The sequence below is a fragment of the Gracilinanus agilis genome, chromosome 6 (assembly GCF_016433145.1).
Source record: "Gracilinanus agilis isolate LMUSP501 chromosome 6, AgileGrace, whole genome shotgun sequence".
Classification (NCBI taxonomy): domain Eukaryota; kingdom Metazoa; phylum Chordata; class Mammalia; order Didelphimorphia; family Didelphidae; genus Gracilinanus; species Gracilinanus agilis.
Window position 1 is genome coordinate 226,681,203 of NC_058135.1, and position 19,998 is coordinate 226,701,200.

Below are 19,998 nucleotides of genomic sequence, written 5' to 3' on the forward strand. Positions count from 1 at the left end.
GAGATGAAGGCTAAGGTACAAAGGGAAAGTTTCATAGAACTCCTATGGATCTTGAGTTCTTTATAAAATGAAGAGATTCCTTCCAGCTTGAAATCAATTATCCTATCTGTGATCTCATGACAAGGAAGAGAAATTTCAGGTGGTTAAGATGGAAAAAGTAGTAGAAATAACATGAATGAGGCATGATATAGAAGAACGTGTCTTGGATAAGGATGGATGATGAAACTCATCTTCTTAGTATGGAGGAAGAGAAGTAGAGAAAGGCAGAAGCTAAATGCCATGTAGATTGACATAAGCCAGCTGGGTCAGCTGGTTTTACTTTTCTTTGTTGTTTTTCTTTATTACATGAGAGTTTTCTATGGGACTAGTATGCAGGGAAAGAATTGTGATATAAAAACTAAAGACATGGGGCAGCTAGATGGCTCAGTGAGTAGAGAGCTAGACCTGGAGATGGGAGGTCCTCAGTTCAAATTTGGCCTTAGATATTTCCTAGCTATGTGACCCTGGGCAAGTCACTTAACCCCAATTGCCTAAGCCCTTACTTCTCTTCTCCCTTGAAACCAATACACACTATTTAGAAGAACCACCGAAGATTTTCATTTTGACTCAATAGAAATTTATTACAGCAGTGAAATGGAAAAATTTATGCCAAAGAAAAATTACTATAGCAATGATATAAATCATGATAGGAGTTGGGAAGTGAGAGGAGACAGGGAAAAAATAGTCTGGAGACTATTGTGATAGTCTGGACAGCAAGGAGAGCCTGTACCTCACTGGTACAGATGGTAGCAAAGGACATAGAGAGGAAGGTAAGGATGGAAGAGATATTGGGGAGTTAGAAATGGACAGGACTGAAGAACTGCTTGGACACAGAGAAATGATGAAGAGAGAAGAGTCAATGGAAACCACAAAGTTTTGAATCTGGAAGAGCTCCTGTCAGAAATGGTGAAATCCCAGGTAGGAGACACATCAGGACTTCTCTAGACAACCCCAGCCCACTTCCTCGAATGTCTTTTTCTTTCCATTCTCTTCCTCTAGTTTTCTTCTCCCCGGTTTGGTGAGACACAGTGAGTCGTGGGTGGTATAGGCAGGTCCCTGAATGTTTTGATATCACATTAAAACCTGATCATCTAAGGAGAAATGCCCCTGTGGATATTGGGGGGCTGGATATCATACTTGTGTCCAGTTTGGAAGGAACTAAGAGGTTGAAGTGGGCTTCTACCATAGAACTGGTCCAACTGGTCCATCTCTGATGGCTTTGGATTCTTCTTACAAATGAATTGGAGCTCCTGGTCACAGTTTACATCATTCCAGGACATCAGAGAGGACTTCTCTAAATTCACACAGTGTTCGTTTCCATGATTATTATTAGGTTCCCCCTCGGCCCAGAACCTGATGAGAAAAGAGCATAAATCATAGTATGAGCTCTCCCATTTCTTACCTTAGGTCCCAGACCAGGGCCAAGAAGGGGAAGCAGCAGCCTACATCTCAGGAGGCCCTAAGTCACTGGACCCCTAACGGCCCCATTTAAGGGTTGTTAAAAAAAAAAAAAAGCCCTGTACTGAGTCCACAACAAGGAGCTGGAGGTTCATCAAAAGAAATTTAGCTTTAAATCCACCAAACCCACCAGAATCAGGCTTGAGTTGGGACTACAACGCTCAGGTCTTTGTGCTAAACACAAATAATACACGTGTGCATACACACACACACACACACACACACACACACACACACACACACCCCGCACAACAAACAAGACACAGATGGTCAGCACTGAAAGGCACCTTAGAATGGTAAGCCTAGAACATCAGAACTGGAAAAGGTCATCTATTCCAAGCCTTCATTTTCACAAACAAGGAAACAAATTCCCAGAGACAGGAAGAGCCTTGACAAAGATCACAGAGCCAGTTAAGGCTCTATTTCTAGGCTTAAAGCCCTTGTTTCCTGACTCACTGGACAGGACAAGATGGATTCACTCTTTCCCTGGTCCTGCCTCCAAGGTCCATGGAGGGGTAAAAAAGGACCAGGGAGAGAGCAGGCATGATTATGGACTCACCGAGCATTCTCCCTCTCTATATATAGGGTTCCATCAATCCAGTGCCAGGTGCCAGAAGACCCTGTTTTTGTCAGACCAATCCAATAAGAAATTCCTGTTGCTGTCTTATAAAGAAACTCCTACAAAATAAAATTGACAGAGGATGTGCCATTAACAGAGGGAAGAGAACTGGGGTTCAGTAGAGAATAATGTTTCCATTTCTGTGTTTGTATGTGTGTCTAGGACTCTGTGTCTAGGTCTCCAAAGGGAACCTACATGTAACATTTTTAGTACCTTTTTAATGCACTTACCATTCCATATTGTAGATCTCAGTTATCTTGTTTGTTTCTTTGCCCTTCTGCTATGCTATGAGCTCTATGGAGGCAGGATTCCTATCTTATCTAAGCTTAGGATTTCTTCCCCTGACCTGACCCAAATGAATTGAATTCCTGAGGTCCAAAGGGAAGCACAATTTGTATTCTCTATTATTTTCTCCCTTTATGATGAGCAGAGATCCAGTTTTGAGATGGGGACTTGGTTGGGAAAATAGAAAGAGAACTAGGGATAGGTGATCGGGACAGCAGACTAGGGCACATAATTCTTTGGGAGGAGTTAATGTTGGTGGAGGGATTTAACAGTAGAACTTGTTATAAACCCCCACATTATTAAATATCCAAAAAATCCACTCTCCAAGTATATGAGTCAAACGCCTTGTGTTACAATGAAAGCTCCAAGCCTCCTGTGGTCAAAGACACCTACGACTCATTATTGTATTCTGACTGAGCATTTTCCTCAGTCCTGGCCCTGAATCAGAAGGGTTTCTTGCTCTGGACTTTTGTTCCTATGAGTGCTTATGGGAAAGAATCTGTTTTCCCAATGTGAACAGCAGGGGCATTTTCTCTCCCACTCCCCTGGATTCAAATCTGGCCTCAGACACATCCCAGCTATGTGACCATAGGCAAGTCATTTAACTCCAGTTGCCTAGCCTTTGCTGCTCTTCTGCCTTGGAATCAATACAGAGTTTTGATTCTAAGATGGAAGGTGAGATTTTTTAAAAGATTATATGGATCCCTTCTCAGGATTGCGTTTTTAAATGCATCAAATAAAACACGTTGCATTACAAAGGAAACCAACTCTATTGAATAATAAGCCCTTATTCTATGGAATTTTAAATTTTACAAAATGATTCTCTCATAACAACCTCTGGACTTGAAAGTATTGTGCCCAAGTGGCCGAGATCATACATGGGCTCTAAATGTCTCCTGACTCTAAATCCAGGTTGCCTTTCTTCATCTTCTCAGATACCCTCTTTGAACACCCACCTGTTCTTTTGCTGAAGTCACCGAGGTCAGATGAGAGTCTCGAGTGGTGCAGAGCTGTTCAGCACTGTACCAAGACTTTCTCTTGGTAGAAAAATAGTAAAAGTTCCCTTGGAAGAATTTCCAGTCTTGCGAGGCCATCTCCAGAATGTAACCTAGAAACAAGGTTGTTGCTAAATTATCACATTCCCAGGAGCCCAAAATAGAAAGCCTTTGGGACACCTCAGAGAACAGAGAGGCCAATCCATATCGGGGCAGAAACATGCCCAACAGGTACTCAGCCCATCTCCACGTGAAGATCTGCAGAGTTGGAGAATTCACTAAGTGATCCCTAGGACCTTTCTCAGAAACCCAACACGGGGGTCAATGGAAAAATCTCACAAGGAACCTTGATTCTAGTGCCATGATACTGAGTGGTCCATCAAGCAATAGTGAAGCCTCTATTTAAGGGTGTTGCTGGAAGAAGTCTAATAGACTCACAGAATGTCAGAACTGGAAAGTCCCTAAGCTATCAGAGGTTCCAAACTCAGAGGTCCTTGCCCATCTTTTATATATATAAACCCTTACCTTCTGTCTTAGAATCAATACTATGTATTGGTCCTAAGGCAGAAGAACAGGAAGAGCTAGGCAATGGAGGTGAAGTGACTGGCTCAGGGTCACACAGCAAGGAAGTATCTGGGATCAGATTTATTTTTTGTGTGGTTTTTTTTCTCCTTTCATTCTGATTTTATTTTTTTTTTAAGTTTTTTATTTTGCATATTTTCCCCTAGTAACATTTTTCATGTTCTTTCCCTCTCCCCCACACCCTCCTAACCCCCCCTTAGTCAACATGCAATTCCACTAGGTTTTACATGTATCAAGATCAAGACCTAATTCCATATTATTGATAGTTGGACTAGAGTTATCGTTTGGTGTCTACATCCCCAATAATATCCCCATCAGCCCATGTGTTCAAGCAGTTGTTTTTCTTCTGGGTTTCTCCTCCCACAGTTCTTCCTCTGAATATGGCTAGTTTTCTTTCTCATAAGTCCCTCAGCCTTGCTCTGGATCCTTGCATTGCTGCTAGTAGAGAAGTCTGTTATGTTCTATTGTACCACAGTGTATCAGTCTCTGTGTACCATGTTCTCCTGTTTCTGCTGGGATCAGATTTGAATCCAGGACTTCCTGCCTCTAGTCCTGGTTCTCCATTCACTGAGCCACCTATTTGCCCCCTTTCCCAGAGGTTCTTAACATTTTTTGTATGAAGGATCCTTTTGGCAGTCTGGGAAAAACTTATAGACCCAAGGACAGAGAAGTGGATAGAGAGGTGGGTGGTCCTGGATTCAAAATTGGCCTCAGACACTTCCTAGCTATATGACCCTGGACAAGTCACTTAACCCCCATTGCCTAGCACTTTCCCTACTCTTCTGCCTTAGAACCAATACACAGGATTGATTCTAAGACAGAAGATAAGGGTTTAAAAAAACACTATAGACCCTTTCTCAGGATTATGTTTTAAAATACAGTAAATAAAATATATTGGAAACCAACTCTCTTGAAATACATTATAAAAAAATTTAAGTTCATGATCCCCTGATCTAATCTAATCTCACTTTATAGATGCTGAAACTAAGTCCAGCGGAGGAGGAAAGACTTTGGGAATGGAAAAATGGGAGGTTGAAAAACTCCAAATGAAGAAGGTTTGGAGCTGAGGGGGGAAGAAAGACTTGAAGTTACATAGAAGAACGGAAACAGCAGGCCTGAAGTAGAAGGGTCAAGAGCCAAGAACATGGAGAGAGGACTAGGAAGTTAACAAGGCAAGTTGGCAAAACAAAGTGAAGGGGGGAAAAAAGGAAGTTGGATGTGGTGATCTTGTCATTGTGGTAAGGAGTAAGGAAATGCTTATGAGGAGAAAACAAAGAGTTTGGGGCTGAAGATGCCCTCAAGCAGGCTGTTTCCAAGGAAAAAGGGAGGAGAAGAGGGGAAGGACAGAGGATATCATTTCCAGAAAGTGTAGAGAGCAGGGTGAATTTGGCAGTATCCTGCAATGAGTGGGTGAGGCACATATTACTGCAACACCCAAATGACTTTATTGAAAATCTAAGGCCAGGCTAGTCTTCCTCCTAGAAAACAAAGCTAAGGCTCTCAAAGGATGCTTCCACATTCTCCAGATTATCAGAAACAATAAAGAGATCTGTTCAAAAGCAGGGGAGGGAGAAGAAGATTCAATGAAAAAAACAAAGGGAAAAAAGATCTGAAGAGGCAGAGGGAAGGCATGAACTATTTCAAGAGACTGGAGAGTGGGAGAATGGGGCACAGAGGAGAAAGAGAAGAATGAGCACTGAAAACTTGGAGCTAAATAGCAGAAGTGAGTATCTTCCCCAAAGGAGGGGCCGAATTCTGGAGAAGGAAGAAGCTGTTGTTCCTTCTCCAAAAATGGCAACTCAAGGCCACTGGAGATGAAAAGTGAAAGATCATCCCACCAGCATCAGAGGAAGAAGAAGCAAATGGTGCTTGTTGGTGACTCCCTGCCAAAGGCTACTGAGGCAGTTTCTTACTCACCTGCTAATAATAAGAGAGGTCTACTATCTTCCTGGATGTAACAGAGAACCTCCCAAGACTTGTCAGACCTGATGACTACCACCATTAGTGGTGGTTCCCATGGATGCATATGATCCCACCAGAAAGAATCTAAAAAATGAAGGTCTACCACTCTTACAGTCCAGCAACACTGGTCTTCTGGCTCTTTCTCACACAAAACCCTCCATCTTCTAATTGCACCCCTTTGCACTGATTATCTTCATTCTTGGAATGCTTTCCCTTTCCACCTTCCCCTCTTGCCTCCCCATACTTAGCCCAGCCGACCATGAGGGCTCCTTCCTTCCCCAGGCTTCCCTGGTGCCTTTTCCTGGAAATGACTTTCCTTTTTATATCTTATATGTATATGCTTGTTTGTGTGTTATCTCTCCAACAAGAATATGAGCTCCTTGAGGGCAGAGACATTATTTTTACCTTTCTTTTCCCCTTGGAATGTGCCACACTGTCTGGCACATAATTAACCTTTTTTTAAAGAAATTCTTATTTTCTGTCTCAATAATAACTCTAAGACAGAAGGGCAAAGGCCAGGCAAATAGGAATAAATAACTTGCCCAGGGTCTGAGTATATAGGAAGTATATAACGCCAAATTTGAACCCAGGTCTTCCTGACTTCAGGCCTGGCACTCTATCTGCTCTATCCAGTGCTACCTAGTTACCCTTTATAGTAAACTTTAAAAAAACCCTTAGCTTCTATCTTAGAATCAATACCAAGCATCAGTTCCAAAGCAGAAGAATGATATAAGGGCTGGGCAATGGAGGTTAAGTGACTTGCCCAGGTTCACACTGCTAAGACGTGTCTGTGGCCAGATTTGAACCCAGGATCTCCTTCATCTACTCTTCATCTACTGAGCTTAGTTGCCCCTCTTCAATAAACTTTTTTTTTAAACCCTTAACTTCTGTGTATTGACTTATAGGTGGAAGAGTGATAAGGGTAGGCAATGGGGGTCAAGTGACTTGCCCAGGGTCACACAGCTGGGAAGTGTCTGAGGCCGGATTTGAACCTAGGACCTCCCATCTCTAGGCCTGGCTCTCAATCCACTGAGCTACCCAGCTGCCCTTCAATAAACTTTTAATAAGTGCTTACTAGTTGATCAACTGACCTTAAAGATGTAAGTGGTGCTACCTTTAATGCTGGTGATCAAAGACAAAGCCTCCTTTTCAAAGGAAAAAGGTAGATTGAAGAAAGTGAACAGCTAGTTAAAAAGTATCTCTAAGAAAGGGATTTGGGTTTTTGGATTGTGGCTTAGAATATAGGAAAGGAGAGCCCAGTCCTGGACAGAGATGAAATGCACCTAACAAGGAGAGATAAAAAAGGTTATTTTTCCTTGCGTCTTGCAAGTCTAATCACAAGCACTTTAAATGGAAAAGGATGAAAGGCCAAAGAGAACACTGCCTCCATAAACCCACTAAGCTGGATAGGAGGTATCGTATGAGGAGAAGAAGAATAGGGCTAGAGACCTCCATAATTCATAGATGTTCAAAATCCAAGAAAAGAACCGCTGATAAAACCTGTGGCCTCAAGTACACAAAGATCAGGTGATAAACAATTGAACTAAAGAACCTAATGCAAGGAGGCAAATTTAATCCCTGGATTATCACTGAGCTTTGGTGCATCAAAACTTATGGCTAGAATATGATTCTGCCAGAGTATTCTTTATTCAAAATGGATAGGAATCTGACCTCAGACACTTCTTAGCTGGATGACCCTGGGAAAGTCACTTACCGCCTTCAGGAAGGGGAAAGATTGGGGTTTACAACCCAGATCACCTATCCAGCAAAACTGAGTATATTCTTTCAGGGGGAAAAATGGTCATTCAATAAGATAGAAGATTTCCAAGCATTCCTGAGGAATAAGCCAGACCTAAACAAAAAAATTTGAAGGCCAAATATGAGATACAAGAAAAGTGCAGAAAGGTAAATAAGAAAGAGAAAAATTAAGAAACTCATTAAGGTCAAAATGTTTATATGTCTATATGGAAAGAGGATCTCTATAATTGTCAAAAATTACTCTTAGTAATAGACAAGATAGAAGGAATTTACTCAGTAAGAGGGCAGAGAAGTAAGTTGCTTATGATAATATGATGTATATGATGACATATGATGATATGATATATATGTGTAAATGTGATGATATGGAATGATATGTATGTATGATATGATATGTATGCATATGAATGACATGTAAAAATCAATCAAGGACTGAAAGAGAGGATTGCACTGAGAGAAAGGGAAAGGGAGAGATAGAATGAGGTAAATTATATAACATAAAGAGGTGAGAAAAATCAATACAGAGAGGTGAGGATAAGGGTGGTAAAGGGCAGTGCCTAAACTTTACTCTCATTGTAACTGGTTCAGAGAGGGGAAAACAAAAGTATACTGGGTGGGGTATAGAATTCTATCACCCTACAGAGAAGAAGAAGGGGAACAAGACAAGGGAAGTGGGTGGCAATTGAAGGAAGGGGGAACCGGAGGGGTGACAAAAAGCAAAATACTGGTGAGGAGGAACAGACTGAAAGGGAATAGAGCAAGATCTAAAGGGGATAATATTATGGAGGGCAATACACAATTAATAATCATAACACTAAATGTGAATGGGATGAACTCACCCATTAAATGGAAGCAGATAGAATAGTGAATTAAAAACCAAAATCCTACTATATATTGTTTACAAGAAACACATTTAAGGCAGGGTAACACACACAGATTCAAGGTTAAAAAGCTGGAGCAGAATTTACCATCATCTAAAGTAAAAAAAGCAGGAACAGCAATCATGATACTAGACAAAGTCAAAGTAGAAATTGATCTGATTAAAAGAGATAAGGAAGGAAATTACATTTTGCTAAAAGGTACTATAAACAATGAAGTAATATCAATACTAAACATTTATGTACCAAATGGTATGGATGGCATCTAGATTTCTAAAGGAAAAATTAAAGGAATTCAAGGAGGAAATAGATAGTAAGACCATATGGGGGGGTCTCAACCTTCCCCTTTCAGAACTAGATAAATTGAACCAAAAAAATTAATAAGAAAGAAGTAAGGGAAGTAAATGAAATGCTAGAAAAATTAGACTTAATAGATATGTGGAGAAAACTGAACAAGGAGAAAAAAGAAATATACCTTCTTCTCAGCACTACATGGTACATATACAAAGATTAACCCTGTACTAGGGCATAGAAATATTGCAAACAAATACAGAAAAGCAGAAATAATAAATGCCATTTTTCAGATCATAATGTGGTAAAAATTATAATAAACAAGGGTCCATGGAAAGGCAAATTTAAAGTTAGTTGGAAATTAAATAATCTAATTCTTCAAAACAGATGAGTCAAAGAATAAATCTTTAGAAACAATTTCAGACTTCATTAAAGAGAATGACAATGAGGAGACATCATATAAAAATCTATGGGATACAGCCAAAGCAGTACTAAGGGGAAAATTTATATCACTGAGTGTCTATACCAACAAAATAGAGAAAGAAGAGATCAATGAATTGGGCTTGCCACTTAAAAAATTAGAAAAAGAACAAATTAAAAAATCCCCAGATAAAAACTAAATTGGAAATACTAAAAATTAAAGGAGAAATTAATCAAATTGAAAGTAAAAGAACTATTGAACTAATAAACAAGACTAGAAGCTGATACTTTGAAAAAACAAATAGAATAGATAAAGTACTTGTTAATCTAATTAAAAAGAAAGAAGAGAATCAAATTAACAATATCAAAGATGAAAAGGGTGATCTCATCTCTAATGAAGAAAAAATTAAGGTAATACTTTATTCAATTATATGGCAATAAATATGAGAATCTAGGTAAAATGGATGAATATTTACAAAAATATAAATTGCCTAGATTAACAAAAGAGGAAATAGAATACTTAAATCATCCCATCTCAGAAAAAGAAATGGAACAAGCCAAAAGGAACTTACTAAGAAAAAGTCCCCAGGACCAGATGGATTCACAAGTGAATTCTATCAAACTTTTAAAGAACAACTAATCTCAATATTATACAAATTATTTGAAAAAATAAGCAATGAAGGAGTTTTGCCAAACTCCTTTTATGACACAAATATGGTATTGATTCCAAAGGTAGGCAGACCAAAAACAGAGAAAGAAAACTACAGACCAATCTCCTTAATGAACATAGATGCAAACATCTTAAATCGAATACTTGCAAAAAGACTCCAGGGGGCAGCTGGGTAGCTCAGTGGATTGAGAGCCAGGCCTAGAGACGGGAGGTCCTAGGTTCAAATCCGGCCTCAGACACTTCCCAGCTGTGTGACCCTGGGCAAGTCACTTGACCCCCATTGCCTACCCTTATCACTCTTCCACCTATAAGTCAATACACAGAAGTTAAGGGTTTAAAAAAAAAAAGACTCCAGCAAGTGATCACAAGGATTATTCACTATGATCAGGTGGGATTTATATCAGGAATTCAAAGATGGTTCAATATTAGGAAAACCATCCATATAATTGACCAAACCAATAGAAATCACAATTATCTCAATAGCTGCAGAAAAAGCCTATGACAAAATACAATACCCATTCCTATTGAAAACACTAGAAAGTATAGGAACAGAAGGGCCATTACTCAAAATAATAAACAGTATATATTTAAAATCATCAGCAAGTATCACTTAAGCAAGGATGCCCATTATCACCTCTATTATTTAATATTGTTCTAAAAACACTAGCGATAGCAATTAGAGAAGAAATAATTTGATCTTTTAAAAGGAGGAGAAGTGAATAATGGGAACTTCAATTCTTTTATATCTCATTCTTGTTTACAAGAAGGAACAAATTAGTGGAATGGAAATGGGATTTCTTGAGGAGAAATGACCACTCCATACTGGAATTTGTGACAGAGGAAAGCCAAGTATAGTCTAACAAATTCACTGATAGAATCACACATTTCAAAGGGTTCAGAGAAAACTTAGTCAAACATCCTGTGACCTAAATTCCATAAGGGAAGTCATTCCTGGAAGGATGACATCATCAAAAGCAAAATTCTGAAAACATTGAGAAACAATTCTGATGGGATGGGAAAGGAAGGCTTGCCTAATGAGATCTTTGTACATTAATCTACCTAAGTTTGAAAAAAAATAAAAACATGAGCAGGAGAAAGAAGAAAGGCCACTACCAGGAAATGAATATGCCAAAGTCAGTTGAGTCTGGCAAGAAAATCTAAGGATGGCAAAAAAGAGTGGTGCATGGAAATTCTTCTAAACTATGTTTTGGAGAAAGAGGAATATCAAAGAGGGACTAGGACCACTACTTGCAATGGGTAGATGGAGTGAATAACTAATTACAGAGAAAATACTGAACTGCCCAACTCTTTTTTTTCTGTTTTCCTGGCCAAGGAGAATGACCTTTGGACTGGAAAGGACAGAACAAAAATGATTACCAGGAAGTTGATACTCAAGATAAAAGCATGATGTAAATGCTGGCTATTATTATTTTACAGATGGATTGAGACCCAGAATAGGGTGACTTGCCCAGTCATACAATTAATACATAACTAAGGAAAGTTCAAACCCAAGTCCTAATTAATCAAACTATATATGGAGTATTGTGTTTGACTCTGAGCACCAAATTCTAGGAAAACTTTGATAAACTGAAAAGTATTGAAAGGAAGACAGCTAGGATGGTGAAGGGCCTTGAGATCATGTCCTTTGCAGACTGGTTGAAGAAGCTGGAGAAGATTAGCCAAAGAAGAAAAGACAAGGCTAAAAGGAGAAAGGATTGCTGTCTTTTAGTATTTGAAAGACTGTTGCATGGAAAAGGGATTTGATTTTTAATTCATTTGGGGGGCGAGGATAAATTAGGAGTGTAGAATAAGAAGCAATAGCTAGAGACTGAAACTAGGCAATTTAGACTTAGATTTTTAAAAACCTTACTTCTGATCAATACTAAGTATTAGTTCCAAGGCAGAAGAGTGGTTAGAGAGTTTGGATTAAGTGATTTGTCCAGGGTCACACAGCTAGGAAGTATCTGTGGCCAGATTTGAACCCAGGCCTTTCTGGTTCTAAGTTTGGTGCTCTAGTTACTGAGTCACTTAATGGCCTCTCAATTTACCTTAATATGAAGACAACATTCCTAAGACTTAAAACTATCTGAAAGTGGAATTGGCTACCTCAGAAGGTAGAGGGTTCCCTCTTGGAGATCATGGGATTATAGATTTAGAGTCCAAAGGAATTTTAGAGAGTCTCAAGTCCAACCCCCTCATTTTATGAGGAAACTGAAGCCCAGAGAGATTAAGTGACTTGACCATAGTCATACAGGTAGTAAAGAACTAAATCAGGATTTGAGCCCAGATCCTCTGATTCCAAATCCAAGGTTTGTTGGGGGGTTCTTGTTCAAAAATGAGTTAGGCTGGACTAACTCTGAGGTCCCTTCCACCACTGAGATTCTGCAATGCTGAGACTTGCCCAAGATCACACAGAAAGTCAATGGCAGAGCCCAAATCTTAGGACTGGAAGAGACATTGTACTTAGCTATTCATATAGGCAAGTGATAGTCCATGATCCACCTGATATGTGGTATAAAACAGCTGGGGCTAATAAAGACCAGACAAGTTCTCTATGACTTTCATCTCCAAGATCATAGTCTAGATGCCTAGACCATAGTCTAGATCAGTGGTTCCCAAACTTTTTTGGCCTACAACCCCTTTCCAGAAAAAAAATATTACTTAGTCCCCTGGAAATTAATTTTTTTTAATTTTAATAGCAATTAACAGAAAAGATAAATGCACCTGTGGCCATCACCGCTCCCCTTGGATAGCTGCAGCATCCACCAGGGGGCGGTGGCGTCCACTTTGGGAATCACTGGTCTAGATGCCTAGACCATAGTCTAGATTTTTTTTTAAAAATAGGATCTCATCATCTGAAGGATTCTTGAACCTTCTCCAACCCCAGTGAAAAGTTCTCTTTCCCTAATGGCAGGGTTTATATCCCCTCTATTTGGGTTCTTTTCTCCTTCTAGGGAATTCCTATAGGATTTCTACTAGCACTAGACCCAACTTCCTCCATGTCTTTACCCTCCAAGGCTTCAGGAGTAGCCCCTCACCTCCATGCCTTCCGCCCTGTCCTCCCATCCACATGTCCAGCCCACTGCTCACTTACGTTGCTGCGACAGTGATGCACCCAAGGCCTGGAGGTCTTTCCTCAGCTGTTCAACCTTAGTCTTGAGTTCCCCAGTTTTCGCCAAATCCTGTTTCAGGCTTGGAATCTGAGAGTTTAAGTCATCAAGTTCTTCCCAACTACTCATTAATGTTTGAAGCTGATTATTAGCATTCTTCAACTTAGCATTCAGCAGCTGGATCTGAGCATTTGAAACCCTCAAGGTGCCATTTAACATCTGGAGCTCAGTATGGGAATCTTCCAACTTGTTTCTCAACTTCCTGATCTCGGAATGGAGAGAGACACTGGCATTCTCTGCACGGCCTTTGAGCATGTGGACAGAGGTCTTGACATCATCTATCTTGCCCAGTAACTGGGGATCTGGAGAGGAGGAAATTACAGGACCAGTTGGAGAATTAGCCCATCTAGTCCAACCTCTTCATTTTATAGATGAAGAAATTGAGGCTTGCCCAAAGTCACCCAGGTGGTATCAGAAGTGGGATTTGAACCCAGATCCTCTGACCTCAAAGAGAGTGATTTTTCCATGGTAGCCCATGTCCAGAGCCTAAATTACACACTAGAAAGGATTGTACAAAGGGATAGTTAATATGGGGGGGGGCTGATAAGAGAAAGACCACTAGAAGGTCATAAGCAAGTTCTCAAATGCTGAGAGGTAGGACCAGGAGAGGATCTGGGGCACCATGGGAATGGAGTGCAAGACACAAACATGGAGTAGGAACCAAAAATGAGGGTACCCTCATTTCACTATGTTTTGGGAAGGAGAACTAGTGAAAGAGTCATAAGAAGGGGAAGCAAGGGACTGAGGAAAGGTCTGGAGGAATAGGCAAAGTAGAATTAGGGCAATTTAGAGCCAGAGGGAAAGGATAAGTCACTCTGAGCCTCAGTTTCCTCATCTGTAAGATAAAGGACTGGATAGTGACTAATGTCCTCTCGATCTCATGATTTATTTTTGCAGTGGGCCATAGATGAGCAGTGGGAGCTCCAAAGATGGGCAGACCTAGGAAAGGAACCCTGAGGAGGAGGAGATACAGAGGAAGGGGAAACACAGGGCTAGGAGAGGATAGTGGCCAAGAATAAGGCACAGCCCAAGTGGGGTGAGGAGGAACTCCATCTGTGAACATGTAAGGAAGAAGCTTTTCCCTTCCTTGAATCAGGGGAAATCAAAGTCATGAACTTACAGAGAATGGCCATGGCCAGGAGGAAGGCAACCAGGACTAGCGCCATTAGAATAATAACCACATGGACAGAGGTCAGGGTCCTCCGGGCTGTTGATGCCTCCTTCTTTGGAGGAGGGTCTGCCAGGAGGGAAAAAAAAGATATTCCATGAAAGAATCAGGTCCAAATTTGGGTTAGTCAATTAATGAACATTTATTAAAAGTTTCAATTTGTCAGGTTCTATGTGAGGTGCTAAGGATACAATCCTTACTCCCAGGATTGATGTTCTCCTGGGAGATTAGTTGCTTTTCTTTACATTCCCAATGCTTGACAGTGCCGGACACAGAAAGCATTCTATAACTTCTTAACTGAGCAAAAAGTACACAGGTAAGAATATGCAGAATAAATACAAGTCAATACAAATTAATTAGGGAAGGAGACCAAACCCAGGAACGGGCAAGAGACGGGGAATGTGGAACGTCTGTCTTTTCAGGAAAATAGGGCAGATTCCCTTAGACTCACCTCGGGGCCAGAGAGAGATGTCCTGGTTGTCCACTGTGAAATGGGCCACCTGAACATCCACTTCATTTTCCTTCATCCTGGCCTCAGCCACACTGAGTCCTTGCTCTGTTAGCCCTCACAATTGTTGTTCCAAGGGCATCTTTATCTAGAAAGAGAAGTGGGAAGTGGCCTTGTAGGATAGCTGACCACCTCAACCCCAAAAGTCCACATCACATCCATGAGACCAGGTCTAGACCACAACTCCACCCTTCGCCCCCAGACGGGGACCTCAAGAACGTCAGCACGAACCGTTCTGTCATCCATCCGACCAAGGACTCCATCAGAGAAAGACTACTTTCCCTTAGAATGTCAAATCCCATCCCTGCTTCTCCTTCTCTTTTCTCACCTTCTTCAAAAGATTGTTCAGAGTGCTTTTATAGTAGTAGTAGTAATAATAATAATATAGAGCCTGCCTGTTGGAAAATGTTGGAAAATGGCTGAACAAAAATGACTGAAAGTAACGGAAGAAAATAGTTGTACCATAAGAAAGGACAAAAGGGATGGTCTAAGAAAATTTTAGAAAGACCTGCAAGGACTGATGAGGAGTGGAATGAATAGAACCAAGGGAACAAGTTCTGTAATAACAATATTATTCATAAAACTTTGAAAGATGGGAAAACTCTGATCAATGTACTGACAAGTCATAATTGGAGCACCACAGATGAAGCATCAACTCTTGACAAAAAGGAGGTGAAGTCAAAATGAAGGGAAGATAATAGGATGTGGAATTAGAAGGGACTTTAGAAACCCCCAAGCCCAACTCCTTTACTTTCTAGATGAGGAAAATGAGACCCAGAGAAGACAGGTAACTTTCCTAAGATCACATGGATAATAAAAACCAAAACTAGGATTTCACACCAGGTCCTCCAAATCAAAATCCATTACTTTCTTTTTTCTAAAAACCCTCACCTTCTGTCTTAGAATTGACACTAAGTATCAGTTGCAAGACAGAAGAGCAGTAAGGGTTAGGCAATTGGGGTTAAGTGACTTGCCCAGGGTCACACAGCTAGGAAATGTTTGAGGCTGGATTTGAACCCAGGACCTCCTATCTCTGAACTTGATTCTCATTCCAATGAGCAGAAATTATTAGGATATACAGCCCTTAAACTGCATTATTAAGCAGTAATCAATCAAACTATTTGGTGCACTAAAAAAAACTATTTGGTGCTGTTTTAAAACATAGGAAAGATAATCAGTGGAATAGATTAGGTAAACAAGACCTAGAAGCAATCAGGTATATAGCTGATAAACTACTATCCATTAAAGCTAAAATATAAATGACTGAAAAATAAAATAAAATACAAATGACTGGATTACTATAGGATTCCTTGTTTGTTAAGACTTGCTACAAGAACTAGAAATCAGTCTTGCAGAAATTAGATTTAAACCCATATCTTATTCCATCCCTGGTTATAAGTGCCAAATGAATGCCTGAAACTATAAAAGCTCCTACCATACAAAAATAGGAGCTGCCTTTTACAACTATGAATTCTTAGTCAAAGAAGGAATTTCAGAAGTAGTCATAAGAGATAAAAGAGACAGCTTTAATTACATAAAATTGGAAAGCTTTGACGTGGAGAAAATAAATTCAGAATGAATAAGAAGAGAAACTATAAATTGGGGAATGAAAAACTTTAAAGCAAATATCTCTGATCAAAGTCTGCTACTCACTTGAACACATGAGTTGATGGGGTTATGATTTAGAATGTAGATTTTTTTAATTGAAAACTTTTAATTAATTAATTAAGAATATTTTTCAATGGTAACATGATTCATGTTCTTTCCTTCCCCTCCTCCCACCCCCTCCCGTAGCCAAGGAGCAATTCTACTGTGTTTCACGTGTCATTGATAAGACCTATTTCCATATTATTAATATTTGCATTAGGTGATCACTTAGAGTCTACATGGGATGAAGATTCTAAACAACCACCCCAGTGCAACTATCAATAAAATGGAAATAAATCTGGATCAATGACACATGTGAAATCCAATGGAATTGTGCATCCACTATAGGGGTGAGGGGAAGTTTGGGGGGAGGGAAAGAACATGAATCATGTAACCATGGAAAAATATTCTAAAAAAAATGTTTTTGTTAAAGTCTGCTACTCAAGATACATAGGGAATTAATACAATTACAGAACAAGAGCTATACCTCAATAGGCATAATGATCAAAAGAAAAGAACCTTCCAAACCACTGATTACATTTTTGTATTAGAGGTATATAATATAAACAGAAATATTTATAGTAGCACTTTATGGTAGCAAAATACTGGAAGCAAACTATGTGCCCATTGATTTGGGAATGGCTGAACAAGTCCTGGCATATGACAACTTGAAATTTTTCACCACAAAAATGACAAATGCAAAGAATTTGGAGAAACAGAAAAACTCATATGAACTGATGCCAAGTGAAATGAGCAGAATCAGAGGACAATTTACACATTAAGGCAAAAATACAAAGAAAAGCAATATTGAAAGGTACTAGAATTCTAATAATATGATTACTAAATGTGACTTCAAAGAACTCTTCCTGAAGCATGCCTCTTTCTTCTCTGCAGAGAGGTAGCAGATTCTAGTTACAGATCAAAACATATGTTGTCTGGGGACAGCTGGGTAGCTCATTGGATTGAGAGTCAAGCCTACAGATGGGAGGTCCTAGGTTCAAATCTGACCTCAGACACTTCCCAGCTGTATGACCCTGGGCGAGTCACTTGACCCCCATTGCCCACCCTTACCACTCTTCCACCAAGGAGCCAATACATAGAAATTAAGTGTTTAAAAAAAATAAAGAAAAAAAATTCTAAAAAAAAAAAACCCATATATTGTCATCTGTGGTCAATGGATATGCTTAGCCATCCAATTTTATTGTGAGAGACGATGCCACTTTGGGGGTTAAGGAGTTACTTGGAAGTGTCAGTGAGAGTTTTTTTTAAGTTCCAGCAAAATACTTTTTAAAAATTTATTTTTATTTTATTGATTAATTATGAAAAGTTTTCCATGGTTACATGATCCATATTATTTCTTTCCCCTCCTCCCATCCCTCCTCTCATAGCCAACACATAATTCCACTGGGTTTTACATGTGTCATTGATCAAGACCTATTTCCATATTATTGATATTTGCGTTAGGGTGATCGTTTAGAGTCTACATCCCCATTGAACCATGTGATCAAGCAGTTGTTTTTCTTCTGTGTTTCTGCTCCCATATTTCTTTCTCTGGATGTGGATAGATCATCTTTCTCATAAGTCTCTCAGAATTGTGCTGGATCATTGCATTGCTGCTAGTAGAGAAGTCCATTACATTCAATTTTTCCACAGTGTATCCGTGTGTGTATATGGTTCTCCTGGTTCTGCATCAGTTCCAGGAAGTCATTCCTGTTCATATGGAATTCCTCCAGTTCATTATTTCTTTTAGCACAATAGTATTCCATCACTAACAGATACCACAATTTGTTTAGCCATTCCCCAACCAAAGGGCATCCCTTTGTTTTCCAATTTTTTGGCACCACAAAGAGCTTGGCTATAAATATTTTTTGTACAAGTCTTTTTCTTTATTATCTCTTTGGGGTACAAACCCAGCAGTGGTATGGTTGGATCTAAGGATAGGCAGTCTCAACAAAATACTTTTAATGCAATTTAGGAAGGTCTTTACTCATAAAAATTCTGTGAGGGAGGCAGTTCCAGTGTTATTATCCACATCTCAAGGATGGGGAAGTAAGGTGCAAAGAGGTAGAATGACGTGTCAGAAGGAGAGAACGTGGACAGATGATCTGTTCCAACCACAACTTTTCACAACCTCCTCCTGTTGTGCTCATGAGATGACTAGTTCCTTCTAGTGGAAAGGAAATTTTGGGAGTGACTGTTTTAAAAAGAATCATTGTGGTGAAAGGGAAAGAAGGAAATGCCAATAGATGGGTTGGGGATGTTCTTCCCCACTCATCATCTGGATGAGGCTCTGGGAAGTTAATGAGGAGAGAGAGGATGAGGCTTCTTCATTTCCCTATTTAACCTTATGGCTAAGAGAACAGCAGTAGATAGAAGCAATGTAAGGGTTCTATCACAAGGGGGACTATTAAAAGGGTCCTCAACTTGATGTGATCCCTAGCTTTGGGGAGACCTAGAACTCAACTCCTGAGTCTTCCACAACAAAAAGACTCCACAAAAAAAAATAAAAGTTGTTTATGATACTAGAGATGATCAATATATAAACCCAAGAGAAGAATAATTCAAAAACATCTATAACAAAGCCTCAAGAAAATAGCCAGTTATTCACTAGAAAAATTAGAATTATTTGAAAAATGATGCAAAAGTTTAAATATATATTATTTAAGATGATAACTATGGAGGAGAGAATTAGAAAAAGAATTAACCACTTAACAAAAAACTTACTCTTCTAACAAACTCCCTAAAAATCAGAATGGCTCAAATGGAAATCAGGGACTCCAAGAGACAAGAAGAAATTTTAAAATAAGGTCAAAAGAATGAGAAAATAGAGGGGAATGGATGAACAAGTTGTAGATTTCTATTGAAGAAATTTCTAATCACCCAGGTTGCAATCTTGGCTTTTTCCTTTCCTTCCTACCCATGTAGCTTATACGCACATAGATATTTTCTTTTTCTTTTTTATTACTCCTTAGAAAATTTGTTATTTTTTAATCAAATTTTATTTTTTTAATCTACAAAAGGCTGCCTTCTCTTTCTCCCTTATTATCCTTTATACAACTGAAACAAACAAACAAAAAATCCCATGACAGTTTAGTCAAACAAAACAAAGTTCTGCATTGACCATATCTAAAAGGAATGTGTATATGTGTGTTCCTAGAACGTCTCATTCTGTACTCTTCAGCAGATAGCATGTGCCATCATTAGACTTCTGGAATTATGGGTCCCCAGTAAGTTTCACAATAGAATGTGAGCTCCTTGAGGGCAGGGACGTTTTTCAGGGAGCCTTTCTCTGTGTCCTCATCATTTACCACAATGCCTGACACACAGTCAGTGCTTAATAAGTGTTTGATGATTGACTGATTGAATAGAGAGACAAAGAAAATGTGGAAAAGGCTGAAGGAAGCAATGAAAATTAGAGATAGAAAGGACTTTAGATATAATCTGTTCCAATCTCCTCATTTTACACATAAGGAAACAATAGTCTAGAGACATGAACTAATTACGCCCCAGGACATACAGCCAGCCAGCAAGTGTCAAAGATGAGACTG

At 39.4% G+C, this 19,998-nt stretch overlaps 1 protein-coding gene across 1 annotated transcript; it reads right to left on the reverse strand.

The window, feature by feature from the left end:
• Positions 1–1,130: 1,130 nt before the first annotated feature.
• Positions 1,131–14,822, reverse strand: CD207 (CD207 molecule). The gene is made up of 6 exons (XM_044681788.1): positions 14,747–14,822; positions 14,248–14,364; positions 13,052–13,429; positions 3,358–3,509; positions 2,057–2,175; positions 1,131–1,392 (listed from the first exon to the last, which is right to left on the reverse strand). Exons 1-6 carry the CDS (start codon positions 14,820–14,822, stop codon positions 1,131–1,133), a joined length of 1,104 nt encoding a protein of 367 aa, XP_044537723.1.
• Positions 14,823–19,998: the final 5,176 nt, after the last annotated feature.

Bases quoted from the DNA above. Each gene is read 5' to 3' on its own strand.
- CD207 (XM_044681788.1), bottom strand. From the start codon at position 14,822: ATGAAGGAAAATGAAGTGGATGTTCAGGTGGCCCATTTCACAGTGGAC. The intron at 14,365-14,746 runs GTGAGTCTAAGG...CCCTCCTGGCAG, and splicing joins CATCTCTCTCTGGCCCCGAG to ACCCTCCTCCAAAGAAGGAG. The intron at 2,176-3,357 runs GTGGGTGTTCAA...TTTATTTTGTAG, and splicing joins TGACTTCAGCAAAAGAACAG to GAGTTTCTTTATAAGACAGC.